At 37.6% G+C, this 23,200-nt stretch overlaps 1 protein-coding gene across 2 annotated transcripts in view; it reads left to right on the top strand.

Moving 5' to 3' along the window:
- Positions 1-8,628: 8,628 nt before the first annotated feature.
- Positions 8,629-23,200, top strand: part of ECHDC1 (ethylmalonyl-CoA decarboxylase 1) — a 35,474-nt gene continuing 20,902 nt past the window's right edge. Inside the window, exons 1-3 of one of the 2 annotated variants that reach the window (XM_053590414.1) lie at positions 8,629-8,778; positions 16,209-16,430; positions 18,514-18,656. In XM_053590414.1, the coding sequence (XP_053446389.1) occupies positions 16,211-16,430; positions 18,514-18,656 (363 nt within the window). In that variant the 5' untranslated portion in view covers positions 8,629-8,778; positions 16,209-16,210. Of the gene's footprint in view, positions 8,779-9,244; positions 9,366-16,208; positions 16,431-18,513; positions 18,657-23,200 lie in introns of those variants that run through there. The other variant, XM_053590413.1, reaches the window with a different exon arrangement.

The raw sequence follows: 23,200 nt of genomic DNA, 5'->3' as shown, positions 1-23,200 counted from the left end.
AGCCAATACAATTAGGCAAGACAAGGAAATAAAGGGAATCCAAATGGGAGCAGAGGAGGTCAAACTCTCCCTCTTTGCTGATGACATGATCTTATACTTAGAGAACCCCAAAGACTCAACCACAAGACTCCTAGAAGTCATCAAAAAATACAGTAATGTTTCAGGATATAAAATCAATGTCCACAAGTCAGTAGCCTTTGTATACACCAATAACAGTCAAGATGAGAAGCTAATTAAGGACACAACTCCCTTCACCATAGTTTCAAAGAAAATGAAATACCTAGGAATATACCTAACGAAGGAGGTGAAGGACCTCTATAAAGAAAACTATGAAATCCTCAGAAAGGAAATAGCAGAGGATATTAACAAATGGAAGAACATACCATGCTCATGGATGGGAAGAATTAACATTGTTAAAATGTCTATACTTCCCAAAGCAATCTACCTATTCAATGCCATTCCTATCAAAGTACCTACATCGTACTTTCAAGATTTGGAAAAAATGATTCTGCGTTTTGTATGGAACCGGAAAAAACCCCGTACAGCTAAGGCAGTTCTCTGTAACAAAATAAAGCTGGGGGCATCAGCATACCAGATTTTAGTCTGTACTACAAAGCCATAGTGGTCAAGACAGCATGGTACTGGCACAAAAACAGAGACATAGACACTTGGAATCGAATTGAACACCAAGAAATGAAACTAACATCTTACAACCACCTAATCTTTGATAAACCAAACAAGAACTTACCTTGGGGGAAAGACTCCCTATTCAATAAATGGTGTTGGGAGAACTGGATGTCTACATGTAAAAGACTGAAACTGGACCCACACCTTTCCCCACTCACAAAAATTGATTCAAGATGGATAAAGGACTTAAACTTAAGGCATGAAACAATAAAAATCCTCCAAGAAAGCATAGGAAAAACACTGGAAGATATTGGCCTGGGGAAAGACTTCATGAAGAAGACTGCCATGGCAATTGCAACAACAAAAAAAATAAACAAATGGGACTTCATTAAACTGAAAAGCTTCTGTACAGCTAAGGACACAATAACCAAAGCAAAGAGACAACCTACACAATGGGAAAGGATATTTCCATATTTTCAATCAGACAAAAGCTTGATAACCAGGATCTACAGAGAAATCAAATTATTCCACATGAAAAAAGCCAACAATCCCTTATATCAATGGGCAAGAGACATGAATAGAACTTTCTCTAAAGACGACAGACGAATGGCTAACAAACACATGAAAAAATGTTCATCATCTCTATATATTAGAGAAATGCAAATCAAAACAACCCTGAGATACCATCTAACCCCAGTGAGAATGGCCCACATCACAAAATCTCAAAACTGCAGATGCTGGCGTGGATGCGGAGAGAAGGGAACACTTTTACACTGCTGGTGGGACTGCAAACTAGTACAACCTTTCTGGAAGGAAGTCTGGAGAAACCTCAAAGCACTCAACCTAGACCTCCCATTCGATCCTGCAATCCCATTACTGGGCATCTACCCAGAAGGAAAAAAATCCTTTTATCATAAGGACACTTGTACTAGACTGTTTATTGCAGCTCAATTTACCGTTGCCAAAATGTGGAAACAGCCTAAATGCCCACCAACCCAGGAATGGATTAACAAGCTGTGGTATATGTATACCATGGAATACTATTCAGCCATTAAAAAAAATGGAGACTTTACATCTTTCGTATTAACCTGGATGGACGTTATTCTTAGTAAAGCATCACAAAAATGGAGAAGCATGAATCCTATGTACTCAATCTTGATATGAGGACAATTAATGACAATTAAGGTTATGGGGGGGAAGCAGAAAGAGGGATGGAGGGAGGAGGGTGGGGCCTTAGTGTGTGTCACACTTTATGGGGGCAAGACATGATTGCAAGAGGGACTTTACCTAACAATTGCAATCAGTGTAACCTGGCTTATTGTACCCTCAATGAATCCCCAACAATTAAAAAAAAAAGAAAAAAAAATTAATACACATTTTAGAATTTCTAAAATTTCAAAATAAATTCTCTCCTTTTTCCTATCAAATTAGATATATAGTAACACATTTCAAAATGTGGCATGATTCATTCAAGTTCAAGTCATTTGTCAGAGAAAAAAAAGACAGGAAAGAACATGTTTCACATTAAAACAAAACCAATTCAGTGTTCACTTGGTTCTCCTCTGGACGTGTATCTTCCACATCAGGTTTAGTTTCCCCATTATGGGCTTCTCAAGTTACCTGCATAAATTTCCTGTGCTTTTCTTTGGCACATTAAAATATTCCAGGTTGTTTTAATTATTTGGGCAGATGCTACTTGATTTTTGTATGTGAATTAGCTTTTCTTGGTGCTCAGATGACATGAGGATGTATTAGCAAGTACGGCTTCCTCTGCCTCTTTCTGTTGTCCCTTCTTTCTTCCAGTGGAAAATATAAGTGACAAAGCGACTGAAACGATTGAAGAATTTATTCATTCATTCCTTCAGTAAATAATTATTCAGTTCCTATCATCTGCCAATCACTATACCATATAGAGGTGAGGAAGAAAAACATAAAGACTTTTTTAAAAATGCACAATCACAAGTGCACTGAGGCTTATACTTAAGTATAAAGCATTCTGGGTGTGTGTGAAGATCTAATCCGTAAAACAAAAACCACTTGAGTATTAAAACAGAGGGACTTTGTTTGAGGGAAATGGCTACACACAGATGAACAGAGAAGCCCAGTAGAGGACAGTGAGACCCGCCAAAGCTCAAACAGTGGGAAATCACTCGAAGGGATAAAAGGAAGCGGTGTTATCGGAGTACAGGGATCAGGGTCACTGAGATGGAGCTGGGGCCACACTGGGAAACACAACTCCTGTCGATTGTAACACCACTGGCAAAAAGATGGAAGAAAGCCATAGTCTCCATCTTTCTCTAACCCTACAGTTTCTTTCCAGTAATTGTCATTGGCTATAAACCAACTGACGTTGAGAGTTCATCTTTTGCAAAGTAGAATAGATCAAAAAGGGGACTAGAGGGTAAATTCACCCAGGACCTGCCCAGAGAATGTACATAGAACAGGAGAATGTGACGTAATACTGGAATTATCAGGGATGAACCTGCTACTCACTCCCCACCTGTCAGCTTGGCGATGTAGCCCCATAATCTATCACCGAGAAGAGATTTATGCCTAAGCAACATTTGTGTAACAACAGATAACACCGTAGGATTGTATAAAAGTCCTACCAACATATAAATGAGGGAAAGGAATCTTACATAAAAGTACAAATATCAGGTTGGCCTCAGCTTTCTCCTCTAGCAGAAGAAAAGAATAAGGGAAAGGTGAAACCTAAGAATAGATCACTAGCCAACTTGAAATTCATGTGGGAATAAGGGAAAAGGTAGCTCATATCCATGGGCTAAGAAATAGGCAATACGATGTTCCTATTGGGAAAAATGTAAAAACGAAATACAAGGTTAAGTCTACATTCTTCTAAATAGGATCTAGAACACTAAATGAAACTTTGAAAAATTACTGAGATACACAATGTACAAAAACAATTTTGTAGTAAATTAAAATATGTAACAAAACCCAAAAACCAAAAAAGAGAAAGGAAGGTGAAAGTAAAAATGCTAATTTTTTTTTAACCAAAAAAGGAGGAAATCACAACTATAAGAGGGATTTTACCTAACAAATGCAAGCAGTGTCACCTAATTCTTTTCACCCTCAATGAACCAATAACAAAACAGAGTAAATTAAAACGTCATACTTTGTTTTGACGGATTCTTGGAAAATGTAAATAACCATAATACAGGATGTCCTACAAGTCACCATTCATAGGGAAAATGGGAAATTGTAGCTAAATATACCTTTATTTACGAAACATCAAAATATTTGCAAAATATTCTCTATGTGTTGGTCACTTCTTTCTGCACACATAAGAAGTTTTCTCTCTCTCTCATGGCAAACATGTTCCAGGATATCTGCTATTATAATTCTTCCTATATATGGTGACTTTTGTGAGGCCCTGTAGAATTAAAATCAGAATGTCTAACTTCTAAATCATTGAGGGTAATAAAATGGAATGGTTCACGTAACGATAATTCAGAAAAATCATATACACATGTGCACACTCAAAGACAAGAAGCATATATAACTTGAGGTATAAATCTCAAGCCATAAATAAGTACACAAGGAATTTGATTTTCTTTTACTTTGGCTCAAATGAGTTTCTAACGCCTCCATTCTGACTGGAAAGTGGACAATTTTAAGGTCAGACTTTAAGGATTGCTACTGTCTGCCTTGGTGGTCTAACAACATTCTGAGGGGTTTATATAATTGTGCAAAGGCGGGCAATCTAGTCCCTGAGATAAAAACACATTAAGTTGCCTGTGAAATTCACACAACCAGAGTTTGCATCGCTTTTTCAAGTCTTGCAGCTTTCTGATTCCACACGTCACTTAGGGCACAGGAATTTTTCGGCAAAATTTCTGCCTGCCTGTGGCCCAGATCCATAGCCATCAGATCCTGTGGTTCTTCTCAGTGGTTCTGCAAGGAAGTTGCCAGGCTCAGACACCCTACTCTTTCTCTCCGCCAAAGAAAATTTTTTTAGTCTATAAAGGAATCCTTACTCTAGTTACCTAATACTGACCAAGGCATTTTGTTTATGATCTCAAATCATCTCTCTTTTATTTAATCAATTATCTTATAGCTCCTCCTAAAAATTACAAGCTTTTTGTAAAGTAAAACCAAAGAGCTTTGTAGGCTATTTCAGGTTTCCTCTTGTCCAAATCACTCCAGTGAGACGATGAACATTGAGATATGTATGTAAACGGGAGGGACTTACACACATGCATTTGTGTGTGTGTATATATCCCTTTAGACAAAGTAGAATATCATGAAGTATAAACCTTAAGTAAAAAAAGGTTAAATCAATTAAACAAATGTAAATGGCTTAAACTCCCCTAAAACAATGGTTTCCAACTTTTTGGCACCAGGGACCTGTTTCATGGAAGACAATTTTTCCATGGACAGAGTGGGGTGGGGGAGGGGTTAGGATGATTCAAGTACATTACACTGCCACCTCAGATCATCAGGCATTATATTTTTCCTAAGGAGTGTGTATGATCTCTGGCATATGAAGTTTATAGTAGGGGTCATGGTCCTATGAGAATTAATGCCCCTCCCATCTGATAGGAGGCAGAGCTCAGGGGGTGATGCAAGCAATGGGAGAAGCTGTAGAGATGAAGCTTCCTGGCTAGCCCATTGCTCACCTCCTGTTGTGTGCCCCACTTTCTAACAGGCCAGGGACCTATACCAGTCTGGCACCCAGGGGTTGGGGACCACAGCCCTGAAAGATAAATACTATTAGACTGGGTTGAACAAAATGCTGCTTGCAAGAGACACACCTAAAATAGTGGAAGGAGAATAATAACAAATTGTTAAATAATAATTTAAAAATATTTGCCATTGTGGAGAAGTGTTTATAATACTTTATTTTGCTAAGTATATATGTTTTTATAAATGTTCATATGTATAAATATGGCTATAGCCAGATTATATCAATCTATTTTTAAAAACATTCTCGAGTATTAGTGGTTATTTTTGTGTAATGGGATTATGAAATTTTCTTGTTATTTTATTAACTTTTTTGTATATGCCCAAGAACTTTATATCTCTAAAACAAAAATTTGTATTTTTAATGCCAGTAGAGAATTATACTGTTTAAAAAAATAGCTATGAGAATAGTAGGCAATGTCATTTATTACGTAGGAAGGGTCTGAAAGAGGGACTGAGGATGAGAGAGAGACAAGAAAGTAGAAAATCACAAAGTAACGAATTGTAGCCACTTGATACATTTACTATTTGACAAAAATATGCATATTAACCCTCATTTGGGATTTCTGGAGTGGTGACATCACTATTAGATGTTCAATTAGATCAAAATACTTTTTAAGGTACACAAAGTCTTTTGGACTTATTATAAAAAATGCAAAAAAGTTCATAAATGGAATATAGGAAAGAAAATTTTATATGCATCAACACTGAAAGCTACGAGGACTAGATATTGAAAAAATCTGAGTGTAGAACATGTTATGGGCTGGGGGGAACAGTGAAACAGTGACTCAACTTGAAAGAGGAAGAGAATAATTACAATTGGGCTTGTATTTTATGAAAACTCAAATAATAGAAGAAATGGCCATCCAATTTTTTAGATTGGGTTAAAAGTTAAAGGGTAAACAGGTGTTGACATGATAATACTGCAGTGCATTAACTTTTAGTCTCTGGTTTACAACATTGGTTATTGCAATGAAAGGTATTTTTACAGCAGGTTAAGTGTGCAGGTCTGCTGACTTTCTATACATCTAGATGAGCAATCAGAATACTACTGGAATAAAAGGGGGGAAAGTGAAGAGGACTAGATCTTGGGATAGCAAACTTTTTGTTTCTAGGGTATAGGAAGTATCAGATAACCAAGTATCAGATAACTTGGTTATCTGATATCTTCCTAGCTCCCATCTTCCTGTCTTCTCAGGACACTTAAATCACTGCCAATCCTCATCTCCAATTTTACTCCCACAGCTGTAAGTGAATAAGCAGTTTACATGGGAGTAGAAAAAAGAATGCTTTTTATCTTAGCGTTTACATAGTAACAGTATTGAAAATAATGTCTTCCATTGTGCTGCTCTCCTTGAATTTTCATCAGTTGCCAAGATTTTTTTCCCTTCTCCAAATTCCTCTTGTACCTTAGACCACTTTTGGTAGTTTTTAAGTAAATTTCTACACATTTTTTCTCCTCAATTTGTTGTAGATATATTGAGAACTGGCAAGTAACTAAACATGTACTTGGAAAAAAATAGGGCATGAAAATAATATGCACAAATGACAGACTTTGTTTTCTATTTACTTACTAAGGTACTATCAGGGACTACACAAAGATGTCCAAAGGTCAAGCCCCTTAGCCACAGATCCCAACGTTGGAAGGTTGTAGTATCACAAGTCCATATACAAAATTATGGCACAAATAATAAATTAAGTCACTCCCCCAACCCCGCAAATAAGTTCTTCCAAATCACCATTTAATCAAGTGACTTTCCTGTTCACCAGAGCATAATGGCTTAAGATCCCATTTCATAGTAAAGGAATTTAATGCAATACTTCTAATAATAACTTCTTCCTGCCAGCGCAAACTGGACTCCCACTTCTTCCTATCATACACATCTCTGTACTCTAACACTTGGTGTCGTGCCATTAGAATATTCCCCTTACTTATTCATACCTTATCTACCACAACTGCAGAACTCCAGGCACACGATAACGCCATACAAAACCCTGCGCTGAGAACTAGACAAAACTCTAGCAGAGCTTCTAGCAACATAAAGCCCCGTGTCTAAGATGACCCCAGCCACCTGTACAGTGCTTGCTTAAGCTGAACTAGTTCTAGCCAACACACAATTGACAATAGGCCCTTGATCTACCTTTCTTCGTGCTTTTAGTAAGAGGGGTTTATTATGTGTGTCTCTTGCAACTCAGAAGCCCTCTCTCAAGGATCTGAAAATCACTCCTTTAAAATGAAGGATAAGGATTATCTCCCATCCTCTGTGAGAGGTTAGAATCCTAACTTAGATAACTGCCAGCTAACAAATATAGCTGGCCTAATCACATTTACACTGATCAACAACTCTTTGTACTTCTTCAGACTCTAATGAGGGCTCACATTCCCCTTTCTTCCTCCCCTTAAAAAATCACACCTGCACAAATCGCAACATAGCTCAGTTTTCTCGTTCTGTCATTAGTTACTAAATAAAATCCGCTTTCACTTCTTTAATGCGTAGCTGTGTTTATGTGGTGTAATATGACCTCCCTGTCTGCTGCATAATACAGGTAATGGTACAGTATTTCAAGCTTTCTGAACTTTATAAATGCAACGTCACATTCAGGACATTCAACTCAGGTAAGGTATCTTAAAAGGACAGCCTTCAGGATGTTTCCCTACCCTCCCTTTTCGCTATTGCCTTCACCTGACTTCCTTCTTACAACTCCTATGTTTACAGTGGATCATACCAAGAAGCGGAGTTCCGCAGCCCTCCCTGCACCAGCCCTAACCTGCACCGCAGAACCGAAAATTCTAAGCAAGAACAACTGGAGGCCGCCGTCGCAGTCTCCCTCGGGAAATGGGCGCGGGAAGAGTGGTCTCGCGGCGGGGTTGCGATTTCCCGGTTCACGGGAGAAGGAAACAGGGGCGCAGAGGCAAGAGAGCGTAGGAGCGTCGACAGCGCGACCCGCAGCCGCGCGACGTGGGACAGCGCTGGGACGGCAGCGGGGCGGAAGAGGGTCTGCGGAGAGCGGAAGAGGGGCCTGCAGAGGCGGAAGAGGCGGGATGCAGGGCCGGGGAAGAGGGGTCGCGGAAAACCGGAAGGGGAAGTCGCCGCCCTACCGTTTAGGGCCGTGGGGCCCTCGGGACTGCTGTTAGGGCTACACTTGTTAGTGCCGTCCAGGGGAGACTCCTAGACGGTCGCTGTGGAATGGACTCTACACCTCGGGGAGCATCCCCGTCACCCCCGGCTCCGCTGCTTGTCTCCTGCGCAGACGCAGCACACACCTGCCCTCTACTGGGCGTGGGGACGCACTGCAGGGCGCCCCGGACCGACTTTGCCCAGGGAAGGAGAGTGCTGGGCCAGGAAGAGTTAAAACTTCCAGGAAAGCGCAGAAAGTAGCGACGTTAATCTTTCCATAAGGAAAAGGAAATTTGCTTTCAGCGCACCAGCTTAATACCTGAATTCTTAGGTAATGTCCCCTGGGACCTTTGTAATTGTCTTTGTACTTATGTATTATGTTGCTTAATTAGAAGTTTGTATAGTGCAGCCAGCTTTTTAACAACAAAATCAACTCAGTTTTAGTATGGGTTCCTTCTAGAATTTGCGCTGCAATAATCCGTTCAGCACTGCAAAAAGTGTAGGGGGGTAAAATCACAACTTACAGGATGAAAATGCTGAAAGGGGCTTGAGAGAGCGTCAAGGCCAACGCCTCTCTTTTCTTTCCTCATTTCCACATCTGAAAGCCTACTGTATACCTGTTATTGCTGTGAGTGCTGGAGTTACAGAAACTGGACATGGGGAGGAATAACAAAGGACCTTTTTGACGAACTAGCACTCCACTGGAAGAAACAAACTTGCAGTAAGAGGCATAGCGTGAAATCAGCCGGGGGCGGGAGGAACGTTGTAATAAAACAGCTGATCTTTTCATGACATCTTATTGGTTCCTGACCCGAAGGTGAGTGGATAATAATCAATTTCGGGCACGGCCAGTCAGCAGCATTTCCCCCATTCTAGGACGGGAAGCCAGATTGTGAAGAGGCATAGACTTGAAACAAGGTGAGTTGGGAAAGTAACAACTAGGTACAGAAGTAACAACTGGGGTACTGAAGCTGGCCACCTAGCAGCTCTTCACCTAGTTGTTACAGTCACAAAAATCATCGTTTATAGAATATGTAGTGTGTAACACTACTCTTCCACTGTTTCAGAACCCTATTTTTAATCATATAGCCTGTATGTGAGCTATGTTCTTGCACATTCAAAATACTTGTGATTCAAGGCAATTATGGAGTGATCTGAGTGTCTCAGGTTTTAAACGTTTGACACATTGATAATTTGTTTTTTTAAAAATGTAGTTGTTATTTGGAAGAAAAGCTGAAAATGAGGACTTTGGTTGAAAGCTTTTGTATTCTCCGTAAATGTGACAATAAACAGGCTACTGTCACAGGGATGTCCAACCTGTGGCCTAGGGGGCTGCATGAATTTTATGTGAGGAATATTTTTGCTTATCTGCACTATCAGCTATCATGAAATATCTGTACAGACCTTTGGGGTTTTGTTTATCAGCTTTCATTAGTGTTTGTATATTTAATGTGTAGTCCAAGGTATTTCTTATTCCAGTTTGCAACAGAGAAGAAAAAAGGTTAGCCTTGATAGAGGAAAGCTGCATACAAAGGAAAATTTTAACTAATTGTAAAATAGAAATATAGTTGTATCTTAGTGTATTTTGTGTTGCTACAAGAAAACACCTGAGACTGGGTAATTTATAAAGAAGAGAAATTTATTTCTTACAGTTTTGGAGGCTAGAAAAGCCAACATCTGGAGAAGGCTGCCATTTCCAAAATGGCTCCTTAAAAACTCAGTCTTTAATGGCGGGTGGGTGTGAACCCTGTGATCTTTCATGGCAGGAGAAAGAAGGGCAAGAGGAACAAACTACTACCATAAAGCTCTTTTATAAGGGCACCTCCCAAAGGCCATACCTCCTAATGCTGTGCATTGGGGATTAAATTTCAGTATGAATTTTAGAGGGGACAAAAAAAAAAATAACAACAGCATAACAGGGAATTGTTTTATGTTTGTCTTATAAATATGTTTTGGGAAGGGGATAGGATATAATTTTCATTCTGCAGTAGATTAGCTCTAACAATCTTTTAAAAGAAATAATACTTTGAAAATATGTAGAATAAGAGTATTTTAATAATTTCCTCTGTCCATAGCTCCACCATAAGGAACTACAAAACAAAAGGTGATCTGAGCTTGTTTCCCTTTAATTGCGTGCTCCCCAGCAGAGCTGGTGTATTGCTTGATTTTTGTTGTACTTCTGCAGAATTTCAAAAACTAGAAAAAAATGAAGGGAAATAGAGTATCATAATCCCAACCACTGATTTAATGCTTAGTGTTAACATAATCCAAGCACAGTTTACACCTATAGTACATCCTTAGAATATGTGATAAAAGTTTGCTGGTGAGAGAAAAAAAGACACCTTTTTATGAAGTTAAGACAGTAATGTAAATTTAAAGCAACTCTTTTATTAAAGCTCAAGAAAAAGACTTCATTTTCAATTAGGTGTTTGAATTATTTTTGGTTTATGTGTGTATATTTTGTTTTCCTAGTGAAACTGAAGACTTTTGATCATGAAGATGCTTAGTTTTTTTCTGAAATAGCTAGCAAAGGGGAGATCACTGGTAATAATTCACCAAATAGCTGTTCACCAAACAGTTGCTACACAATTACCTTTTTAACAAATGGGTGACCATATTGCATGTGTGTACGTTTGAATCATAGCCTATTAATTTCTTGGCCATAATAGCCAAGTGTTGTTTCCTTAATAGCCCGTATGCCAAGAAATGCATCAGTGTTTTTGCAATTCTTAGATTGCACCTAAAGTTCTAGCTGTAATCTACTTTAAGTAATCCAATGAAGAATACCAGCCTGAGGGTGGCACCCGTAGCTCAATGGATGGGGCACCAGCCACGTACACCCAGGCTGCTGGGTTCGAACCTAGCCCAGGCCAGCTAAAACAACAATGACAACTGCAACAACAACAAAAAAATAGCCAGGTGTTGTAGCAAGCACCAGTAATCCCAGTTATTTGGGAGGCTGAGGCAAGAGAATTGCTTAAGCCCAAGAGTTTGAGGTTGCTGTGAGCTGTGATAGCACAGCACTCTACCCAGGTCAATAGCTTGAGACTCTGTCTCAAAAAAAAAAAAAAAAAGAAAAAAGAATACCAGCCTGTTTTAAAATATTTGTCTTAATTGCTAATCTAGTTATTGAGTTTTTCAAAATTTGTTTTCATGAAAGCAAAGAAGACTTCAGCTCACTTTGAATGACATATTTTGATATATTTTTCCATTTTTCTCACAGATTTTGACCACTGAACTTCAAGTAGTGAAAGGAGAGATGAAAAAGGAAGAATAGTGGGTTGGGGACAAGAGGGTTATGACTATGAATGGAGCTTATGAATATAAAACTTCATAATAAATCCATCCTGTCATGAGTATACAGGTTTAGTTGACTAATCTGTTTCAAGCCCTATTGCTTGTCCTTTCTTAATAATTTGAAATTTGAATTTGAAATTTTTAGTTTAGATTTCTTCTACTAGCTAAGAGAACTTGAAATAACTTGATATTTACATTTGAGTGATAACTTAAGAAGTCTCCAAAATCCTTGTTTTTTCATAACTACTTTATAACATATTTGAAGTTTTTCTCCCATTTGCTATGGACCTGAATTTTCTACTTTTATCACTTTATTTCTCTTTCAGGTTTGTTCTTTGGGTTCATGTTCAAGTTCTAAGGCCCCCTTATTTTATATCCTTTCGTTTTTTTCATTGAGAGTCTGTTCATTGATTTTTTTCTCCTAGGGGTGTAGATTAGAAATATATGGTTATAAATATGCAGTTTCTAAAAGTAAACTGAAATATCTTAAGCTTAGTGGTAATATTTAACAATAGAGTTCTATGTACCTGAGAGCAAGAAAACTGCCAAGAAAAGGATTTGTTTTTGCCTAGGGCAGTTTTGCTCTCTATTGCTAAATATTGAGTATGAAATTGATAACAGACGAAGATACTAAAGGTACTTTTAAATATTTAGTTATTTTCTTTTGCAGCTTGTGACATTTGACTGCTTTCTTGGTTACTTATTAGTTCTGTTTTTCACATTGACCCAGACCTTACTAATCCATTCAGTGAGTCACCCAATGCTTATGGGAAAAAATAAAGTTATGACAGTTGAAAACAGGTCCCATCACGGATTTGTGATGCAAGATAGAGCAGCTTTTTTCTTGGAAAAAATAGCATCAAGTTCCTTATTCTTGTGTATCATTCTCTAAAACAAGCACCTCAATACCTTTTTTGTTAAATCCTCTAGAATATATTATAGTGTATTAGGTCACAATCTAATAAGAGTCACATTTCTCCTTGAGATATAAGAGACATGCTGGGCTGCTGGTCTCTTCAATATTGTGTTTATAAGTGGGTAAAATTTTGAAATACTGTTCACAAGTTTGTGAAGTATGTCTGTTTGGAGTTTTACATCCCACTGAGTACTCTTTTTATTATGGATACTTACACAATGCCAAGTATTCTGCTGAGACTTCCACAAAAATGTCATCTGAAGATGAAGCAATGTAAAGTGGAAAGAGGGAATATTGCATTGTAACCTTCTTTTTGATGGATGTTGTTCATTGGTTTCGTACATCATTTTATAACTCACAGATTAGAGACATTTTTAAAGCTTTAAAACAAATTTGTGACATTCCTTTTAGCTACTTGATGATTTTTCACTTGTTTATATTTTCCTTCATCAACCATTTATTAGTATATTTTATGTGATGAGGACTGTGCGAGGCACTAGTGACACCGAGTATGTGCTTCAGAGTACTGCTGTCAGGAAACATCCTCCCGAGGAAGGCAAATGAAAAATAAAATGATGTGTGTCATGTGTTGAGATAGAATAACGCTCTTACAATTTTCTAGAATAAATAAAGGGAGTGATTATTTCTACTTATGAAATCACTGTTAGGTAAAAACTTAGGAATTCGGATTTAAATATGATGGGGAATTTACCAGGCCAATGAGGGAGGAAAGAACATTTCGGGGGGGAGGGTACTAATTATAAAATGGCATGGTGGATTTGTGGGACTCTGGTTATTATGTAGACATGTCATGAGTGAAGAGAGTCAAGGTTTAGATAAGAACCAGATCAGATCAGAAAGGGCATTCATTGAACTTGATCCTTTTGTAGTAGAGAACCATTTATTATAAAAGCCTTAACTTCAAAATGTCCTGATTGGATTACAGAGCTATCCACACTAACACAAGGAATGGTGTGAAACTAATTGGTGACCACTGTATCAGTCTACATCAGTGTTTTTCAACCTTTTTCTCACGGCAGACTTAAACTTATAGTAAAACTTGTGTGACACACTTAAATTATGTTGATTAAAAAAAAGTAAAAACAAGAATATATTTACTGTGCTTTGAACTTCTTTCGAAAATAATTAATCTTTAAAAATGTTCATAGCACACTGGTTTAAAATCACTGATCTAGATGATATGTATTAAGATTTGCAGTACATTAGTACTACAAGGAATAGAGGGCTCAGAGCCCGTAGCACAGTGGTTACGCACCAGCCACATACACTGAGGGTGGCGGGTTTGAACCCATCCTGGGCCAGCTAAACAACAATGACAGCGGCAACAAAAAGTAGCTGGACATGGTGGGGGCGGGGGGGCTGGAGTCCCAGCTACTTGGATGGCTGAGGCATGAGAATTGCTTAAGACCTAGAGTTTGAGGTTGCTGTGAGCTGTGACACTATGGTACACTACTGAGAGTGACATAGTGAAACTCTGTCTCAAAAAAAAAAAAAAAGGAAGATGGGAAAATAAGAAAGAGGAGCTGTTTTAGAGGTACACTGTATATGGGAGGTAAGGAAGGATAAAGAGATTGGGTTGACCTAGAGGTTTTCTGGCATGAATTACTGAGTTGATGATACAGTGAATAGTTAAGAGAGGGAATAAAGAAAGAACAAGTTTTAGGTGAAGTATGAGTTCAGTTTGGACAGTGATTTTGAGAAGCCTATGATGTATCTGGCAGTGAGGGGTAAGAGAAGTTTATTTCTGGTAGGCAATGGCTTTGAGTCAGGAGTACAAAATAAGGTCTGAGTTGGAGTTAGAAATGTAAGATTTGTTGTCTAATGGGTTTTAGGGAAGTTGTGGGAAGAATAAAACATCTCTAACAAATCAATAATAAAAAGGCAAATAAATAGAAAAAAATGATCAACAAGCTTTATAAGGCACTTCACAAAAGATAATATACAAATGACCAACGAGCTAAAGAAAAAGGGGCTAACCTGCATTAGACATCACAGGAATACAAAATGAAACCCCAATGAGATACTGTTCACTAGAATGCCTGAAATTGGGGGGAAAGATGTATAAGTGATGACAAGGTTGGAGAGCAACTGCAGCGTTATCTGTGGGCGTGTACATTAGTACAACCATTTTGAAAGCCTCTTTGGCAGTTGACGCCTCTAAAGTTGAACAAATGCCCAAGTCTGTGTGTGCACATTACTACATGTAATTGGTGATGTACTGGTAAACTGTCTGTGAGAGAGAAAGAGAGAATGTGTTTGCTGATACTCCCACCATGGTCAATTTCAAGCTAACAGTGGTTTTTTTAAAAAACAACTTGCACAATTCTTCAGCATTTAATGATCTGTTTAAGCAGGGAAACAGTGTACCAGTCAACCAGTTCCATTCCTAGATATACGCATACACCCATCAGAAATGCATACATATTGACCAGTGACACATGCTGGAGTCTTTACAGCAACTCTGTAATGCCAAAACAACCTAAATGTCTATTAACATTAGAATATATAAATTGTGGTATATTTATGTAAAATAGAATACAGCAATGAGAATAATAGACTATTTAGATTCATAATAAGGGTAATATAGTCTAAATAGTTGAAACTGGACATAAAAGAATGTATTCTATTCAATTTATGTAAAGTTCAAGAGCAAGCAAACTAGTCTTGGGTGTTAGAAATCAATATAGTTATTCACATTTGAGGAGTGATGACCAAAAGTTGGCACAAAAGACCTTCTGAAATTCAAGTTACTTCATGTTTCTTGACTCGGGTGCCATTTTCTATTATAGAACGTACCTGTGAAAAGTTACTGAGTTGTAACTTAGGTTTTGTATACTTTTCTGAATGACTTTTTGTATCAACAAAAAATGTTTGCATGGAGCAAATGAAAAGCCTAGGGACAGAGATGAGATTACCCAGGAGGTAGATACAGAGTAAGACGAGGAGAGTGATGGAACCCTGCGGAATGCAAAAACCACATTCCCATTTCCTTCCTCATTTTCCTTGTGGCCCCTTTCAGCTTTTTATATGAAAGCATTGCAGAAGGTAATACTAATAATTCTAATGCTAAGAATAAAATTTCTCTTGGTAGGATTGCTCTTACAAAATTTCTGCATAGAGACTGTTCCCAAGGGGACACTTGGACTGAATTTATTCTTAGATTTTGAAAAAGTTAAGGGTTGGAAGAAATACCCTGATGAGAAAGACCACCTGGAGGCAGGAGATGGTGCTAAATATAGAACAGAAATATTTTTTCTAAATCTTGTGTATTAGATTCCAGTAAATGTAATTATGTTAACATTTTTCGATGATACACTGAATGACATGCTTTGTGAATTATTTGGTTTGAGAGGAAGGGTAAAATGAAAAGAATTCCATACTGACCCTCTTGTAAAGAAGTGCTTTTAGAAATGAGGGGGTACTCCCCATTCAACAGAAAGGTCCATTATTACAGCCTGTTAACACGTAATATTAGAAAATGAATGTCTGTTCATCTGGACAATTGCACATTCATCTCTATTTTCCAGAAATGGCAAAAAGTCTTTTGACGACATCATCCCTGTCAGCAAGGACAAAATTGCTACATCAAATGGGATTGTCATTGTATAGTACATCCCATGGCTTCCATGAAGAAGAAGTGAAGGAAAAACTGAAACAGTTTCCTGGTGGATCTGTTGACCTTCAGAAGGAAGACAATGGCATTGGCATTCTTACTCTGAACAATCCAAGTAAAATGAATGCATTCTCAGGTATTAGAGATGCTTTTTCTCCTAAAGAATCCTACTAAATCTAACCTGTTTGGTTCAGTTGAGTTGGGAGAGAAGATGAGTGAACCCTCAAGGCTCTTACTGAAAAATCATTCAATTAGACATTCTTTATTTTCCAAACTTAATGTTTATTTTATGAGGTAAAAACATGTTTAAGATTACTAGTATACATTTTTTTTATACTGGAGGACAGCATTACTTTTTAGAAGCTTAAATATTTTGAGTAATGATTAAAGGTCCATATTTACTTTTATAGATTTATTCTTATCCTAAATATGTGGGGTTTTTTATTTCCCTTATTAGACTGTAAATCATTTGAGAGCAAGAATTATATTTCTAAAGCATATAGGACATCCTTAGGAAGGGTTACAGTTTTAAATATAGTAATGCATTGTTCAGTGATCGGAACATTAGGCGATTTCTTCATCATGTAAGTGAATATCATAGAGTTAACTTAGATAAAACTAGGTGATATAGACTACTACACACCTAGGCTATATGGTAGGGCCTATTGCTCAGAGGCTACCAACTTGTATAGCATGATCTGTGTGAATATTGTAAGCAGTTGTAATACAAACACACGAGCAATGTGCTCTGTTGCACTACAAAAGGGCAATGGCTTTGACATCACTAGACAATAGAAATCTTTCAATTCCATTAGAATGTTATGGGACCACCATGGTGTATGCAATCTACTGTTAGCAATTAGAAAGGATATCTACTCACAACTTATATGTGAGTTAATAATATTGGTTTAATAGTTATCGTAGGACCACTTGCCTACTGTTTACTTCAGAAAATGGCAAATAAACTAATAATTCTTGACATTGTGGGGTTTTTATTCCAAAAAAGTATACATGGTTTAATGGGGTCTATATAGTAAGTTTTGGAAACTTGTGGCACATGTTCTTTGCCAGTTTTAACCTGTATTATGATCTTTATATTAGCTTCTATAGCATTTCCTAGGTAGAAAAAAATAAAATGAATCATGTTGAGAACAATGAGCTTTATGAACTTGGAAGGTAACCAAAGATAAGCATATCTAAATGTTACTGATTAGATATCAAAATGACAGTCCTTGGCGTTTCTGTTTTAAATTTTAAAGAAGCTCCGGCGGCGCCTGTGGCTCAGTGAGTAGGGCGCCGGCCCCATATGCCGAGGGTGGCGGGTTCAAACCCAGCCCCGGCCAAACTGCAACCAAAAAATAGCCGGGCGTTGTGGCGGGCGCCTGTAGTCCCAGCTGCTCGGGAGGCTGAGGCAAGAGAATCGCGTAAGACCAAGAGTTAAGAGGTTGCTGTGAGCTGTGTGACGCCATGGCACTCTACCCGAGGGCGGTACAGTGAGACTCTGTCTCTACAAAAAAAAAAAAAAAAATTTTTAAAGAAGCTCCAATGGAATTTTGAAAGATACCAAAGTAACAGTCTAGTCTATAAATTATAGAATTGGTGGTTGGTGGCATATGACACACTTCCATAGTATGCCTTGGGCTCCTCAGAGCGTGGTTTCCAACCAGGGAACAAGGTTTACTTGTATTTACACCCCTTTCCTGAACTAACATCCTATTATATTAGCTGTGATATGAGTATGACAGGAATCTCACTTTTTTTCTGTTTACCATATGTCCAATATATATTAGATCTCCTTGAAGTCATATATGTTACATCCATATAGCTTGTTGACTGAGACACTTAACATTTATTGCTGAGAAGTCTGTGTTTTATCTTTACCATAAGAAATAATTTTTCATATTACCATATTCCACATTGTACATTATAATTTTCTTAAGACATATGTAGGATATATTCTTATTTTTCTACCTAATCAGATATTTATGTGATTTCCCAGGAGAAAATTATACTAATAAATTTAAACTTTTAAAGCAGGGCCTGTCATACATACCTCTTTGTCTTACTCCATAGTAGTATACAATTGGCATTACACAATCAGAAAATATTAGTAAAACATATGACCTAAGAGGACTGCTCAACATCTTACGATCTATAAATTATTTCTGTTTTTACAGAGTCTTACATGTGTTTATTACTTCCCCTCTTCTCTCTGGCAGGTGTTATGATGCTACAACTTCTGGAAAAAGTGATTGAATTAGAAAATTGGGCAGAGGGAAAAGGCGTCATTGTCCGAGGGGCGAAAAATACTTTCTCTTCAGGATCCGATTTGAATGCTGTGAAAGCACTAGGCACCTCAGAGGCAAGTGTTGCATGAGCTCTGCATTAGATTCTACATGCTTAGCAGACATCTGTGGCTGAGATATTTATATTTTACTTATGTGATTATTTTGAGGACTTTAATAGCTCAAAGGATCAGAGGGTTTTTTTGTTTGTTTTGTTTTTGGTGGAATTACTGGGGGACTAATATAGAGGAAACAATATATGGGGGAATTATATAGTGGTAATATATAGGGGAAATAAATGATTCTTAAGATTACACCAATGGAGTACTTGCAAAAGGTACTTAAGTAAAATCTTTGACAGTGTTCTTTTTAGTTCAGTAGAGCACTGTAAGTTGTTGGGAGTTTTTTTGGAGAGTGAGAGCGTCAACAACTGTCAACATTTTATTGTATTTGTTTGATCTATCACTCTGTTTTTTTCTTTTCTTATAAGTGTAACTGATCCCTTAAGAAGTTGGTTTCATAGCCAGATGTTGTGGGTGCCTGTAGTCCCAGCTGAGGCAAGAAGGTCACTTGAGGCCAGGAGTTTGAGGTTGCTGTGAGCTATGATGCCATGGCACTCTACCTGGGGCAACAGAGTGAGACTCTGTTTCCAAAAAAAAACAAAAATGTTGGTTTCATTTTCATATCTTTTGTTTAATGAGCAAGAAGAGTTCCAGCTGTGCCTGTTGGGCAGTTTATACTTGATTGAAAAGTAGAGGCCCCGAGATGGACTGGCAGAAGACAAAAATTAGCCCTGAAACATTATGGGAAGGAGAAAAGAATAAAATAGAAAAATAGCGAATGTAAATATTAATCCATTTATAAGATTTAGATATGATGCCACAGATAGTCTGTAGACTACAAGAAGTGTCTTTTCAGAGGGAATACGTAATCATACTCCAGTTATAACCTTCAGGATATAAGTTTCAGAATACGGAGAAGCTTATAACTTCACTGCTTACTGCGCAATGAATGGCTAAAATGTCTTAAGAGAAAGTCTGGTATTTTAGAAATCATTATATTCATAATCTAGCTTGAAGATTTTACCCCCTGACCTCCCTTGTTACCTTTCTAACAATCTTTTGTTCCTTAGTTCTCTGTTGCTTAAATTTCTACAGTGACTTCAAAGTTTCTGTCTAATTTCTTTGTGTTTGCTCTTACTTTTGTATACAGAAGAACTTCTGTAAGTTGACCACCCTAGGGACTGTAACAAATGGGTCAAAATATGGAGGTGGTCAACATAAGGAGCTCGGCCTGTTTACTGATACGTACATGTGGTGCACGTCCATTCTGTGAAAATTGGGTCCACGTAAGCCAGTGGTCATTGCAGGGAGGTGGTCAGTTATGGAGGTTCTACTCCATTTTAGCCTTATTTATTTATAGATAAGCTATTTTAATTCTCTCTAAACCCTTCCATGTTTCTTGAGGACATTAATAAATTCATAAAATAAGCATTATAAAAAATATCTAAGATAAGGTACTTTTGCAAGCTGGGCATTTTTCTACTCTAAACTTAACTTGAAGTAAATTTGATGATAATAGTTCCCTTAGCCCTTGAGTTGAACGTTGTGCTTCTTACCTCTGTTACACTGGGGGGAGTAAGAGGAGCAGGGCCTCAGGTATCTCCAGCTCTCGGAACTTATTCCTTAGTACTTTTCAGTACTTCCCAGCTTCTGTGCATTAGAGTAGGTCTAGTCTTCATTAGTCCTTTACCCTTAACTTATTCCTCATGGGTGAGGGTTTATCTCTTACTGGCTTACTTTCTTTTTTCAACCCAGTAGGACTGAACACATAACCGCTGTTGGCTTAACAGCTTCAGGATACAAATATAATTCAGTTTTTCTTATCACTAGATCATGTTGGCTAGTACTGTTTAACTTTCTATTTTATGATACATTTAAAGCCAAAACACTCATTGTCTGATTGCTAATACTGACATCTTAGTGATACTAATAGTGACGATGATAGATAACATTTCTGTTCTTGTACTATATGTCAGGGACTGCTCTAAGCTTTTTATGTACCAAACTTCATCACTTCTAAGTCCCTTAGTGAAATAGGTACTACACTACACTATACACCATTTTACAGATGAGGTAATTGAGGGACAGAGAGGTTAAGTAACTTGAGCAAAATCCAAGTACTAAGTGGTAAAGCCCACATTCCAACCTAGGCAGTTCGCTCTAGAGTCTGTGTTCCTAACTAGTATCTCATGCGGCTTCTAAATGTCTTTAATGTGACTTAGCTTTTGAACAAAAATTACAATAGCATTCAGGCTACTGTCTGCTTCACCTTTATTTCTATCAAGTATAGATATGTCCATCAGAATTTTAAGTAATCTAAACCTTGCAAGAGAAAATAGCATATTAAAATTGCTTTATGTAGGTTAATAGAACAAGCTCTATTGGAAAGGTTTTTGGCAATATAAATCAGCCTACCTTTAAAGCTTTTTAGCTCTTTGTGCTTGTATTAATTTTCTCTTCACTTTGTGATATATACTGATTTTCTTGATAAAGGCTTTGGATTAGGAAATTTCTACCATATTGGCTTTTACCTTTTCTAGACTGTATTTTTTTTTTTTTTTTTTTTTTAAAGACAGAGTCTTACTATGTCACTCTTGGTAGAGTGCCATGGCATCACAGCTTACAGCAACCTCAAACTCTTGGGCTTAAGAGATTTTCTTGCCTCAGCCTCCCAAGTAGCTGGGACTACAGGTGCCTACCACAATGCCCGGCCATTTTTTTTTTTTTTTTAGTAGTTGTCATTGTTGTTCAGCAGGCCTGGGCCGGGTTCGAACCCACCAGACCCGGTGTATGTGGCCAGCACCCTAACCACTGAGCTATGGGTACCGAGCCTGGACTGCATTCATTTTGTAATTTTTCCATCGGTAATTCATCTCATTGTGTTAACTACATGCAAAAGATTTTACTGAGGATAAAGGCATACTGTCAACCTCAAGAAACTTTAGAGTTTAGGTATAGCAAATACCACCTCCTCTTCTCCTCTATAAAGCCTTCCCAACTATCTCCATCCAAATCAAAATGAAATGTTTCTTTTTTTGGCACTCTTTTCAATTTGTTCGAGCATTTTGAAAATATTTACTATCTTATACCTTGATACTTGTTGCATTTCTGTATCTCTGGTAAGATTATGGAGGACTCGTTTTGTTCCTTAGCCTCCATCTTATATAAATAATGTGTCTAATAATCCAAACGCATAATTAATACAGGACAATATAGATGTATTCAGTTACAAAAATAAAAGAACTGTGGAAACACAGGAGAAAACTATTATTGTGGAATTAGAAAATCTTGATGGAAAAATATTGTATGATCTGGACATTTTTTAAAAGAGAGAGAAGGACAGGCTATTCCAAATCGTGAGAATGATGTAAGCAAAGCAGAGGAATGGTGGTAAGTGTAAGGTATTAGAGGAATGGCAGATAATTTGTTGTGGCCGAAATTGGGATGCTAGATGAGGGATATTCTGTGTACCAGACTTGATCTCACCTGATCTCCAACTATCTCACAAACTTTATTACCATACACCTGATTCCAAACTATCTTACCAACCACAAGGGGTATGATAATAAAATTGGTAAGATAGTTTGGGATCAGGTGAGATCAGGTATTGCCAAGAAATTTAGACTTACTTTATTGTTGATAACAAATTTTGTCACCCTACAAGAAGCTTTATCAGGTATCAGCTGTTTTCTATGACCATACCACCCCCAATATCATCTGAATCCCGGAGGTAAGGCAGGGTTGAACCTGGTTAGTACTTGACTGTAATGTGGCGGTGAGAGGAAACCTCCCCTTCACCTCAGAAGGTTCACTGAAAAATAAACTCACAATAAGGCAGATTAATAAGTAAAAAAAGGTTTATTTACCATGGGCAGAGGGAGAATCACAGAGTAATTTTCCAACATCCCTGTGGGGTCCATAAGTTTATATACCTTCATTTTAGAGGCATGAAGAAGATGAAAAATATAGGTAATTTTGTTTAGGGACAATAAATGGTTACTGAGGAGGATGAATAGATACTTAGGAGAATAAATAGATTGGGGCAAATAGATTGACTTGTCAGTGATTCCTTTTGCAAATTAAATTAACCTGAGAGACAGGTATTATATTTAAACTGATTTGGGCAAGGTCTGGTTGCATTCTTGATGTTCTTTCTTGTAGTAAATTGAGACAACAGAAAGGAAAGGAAGTCCATTGTTTTTCGTGATGTGTCTGTCTGGTTCGTAAAAATAGAGGGAAAGCCCTTCTAAGGCTTGTTGATATCCAAGGGCCTTTAATTCAAAATAACCCTTGATACCAAGGAAGCTTATTGTGGGGGTGAAATTTCCTGAAGTCCTTTCATTCAGAAGCAAAGCTATTGTAATAATCTAATCTTGAGTAACTAAGTCTGACCTGGTGTAGCAGCAGTGAGAATGTAAGGAGGATGGATATACATTGGAAATATTTCAAAGGGAGAACTGAGGGGGAAGTACCTGATAGCTAAAAGAAGGTGGAAGAGTTATGAAATGGAAGATTAAAATTAGTACCAAAATTCTGAGCTTTGTTGACCGCTAGATCAG

The sequence above is a fragment of the Nycticebus coucang genome, chromosome 5 (assembly GCF_027406575.1).
Source record: "Nycticebus coucang isolate mNycCou1 chromosome 5, mNycCou1.pri, whole genome shotgun sequence".
NCBI lineage: Eukaryota > Metazoa > Chordata > Mammalia > Primates > Lorisidae > Nycticebus > Nycticebus coucang.
This window is presented reverse-complemented; position numbering and strand designations above follow the sequence as displayed.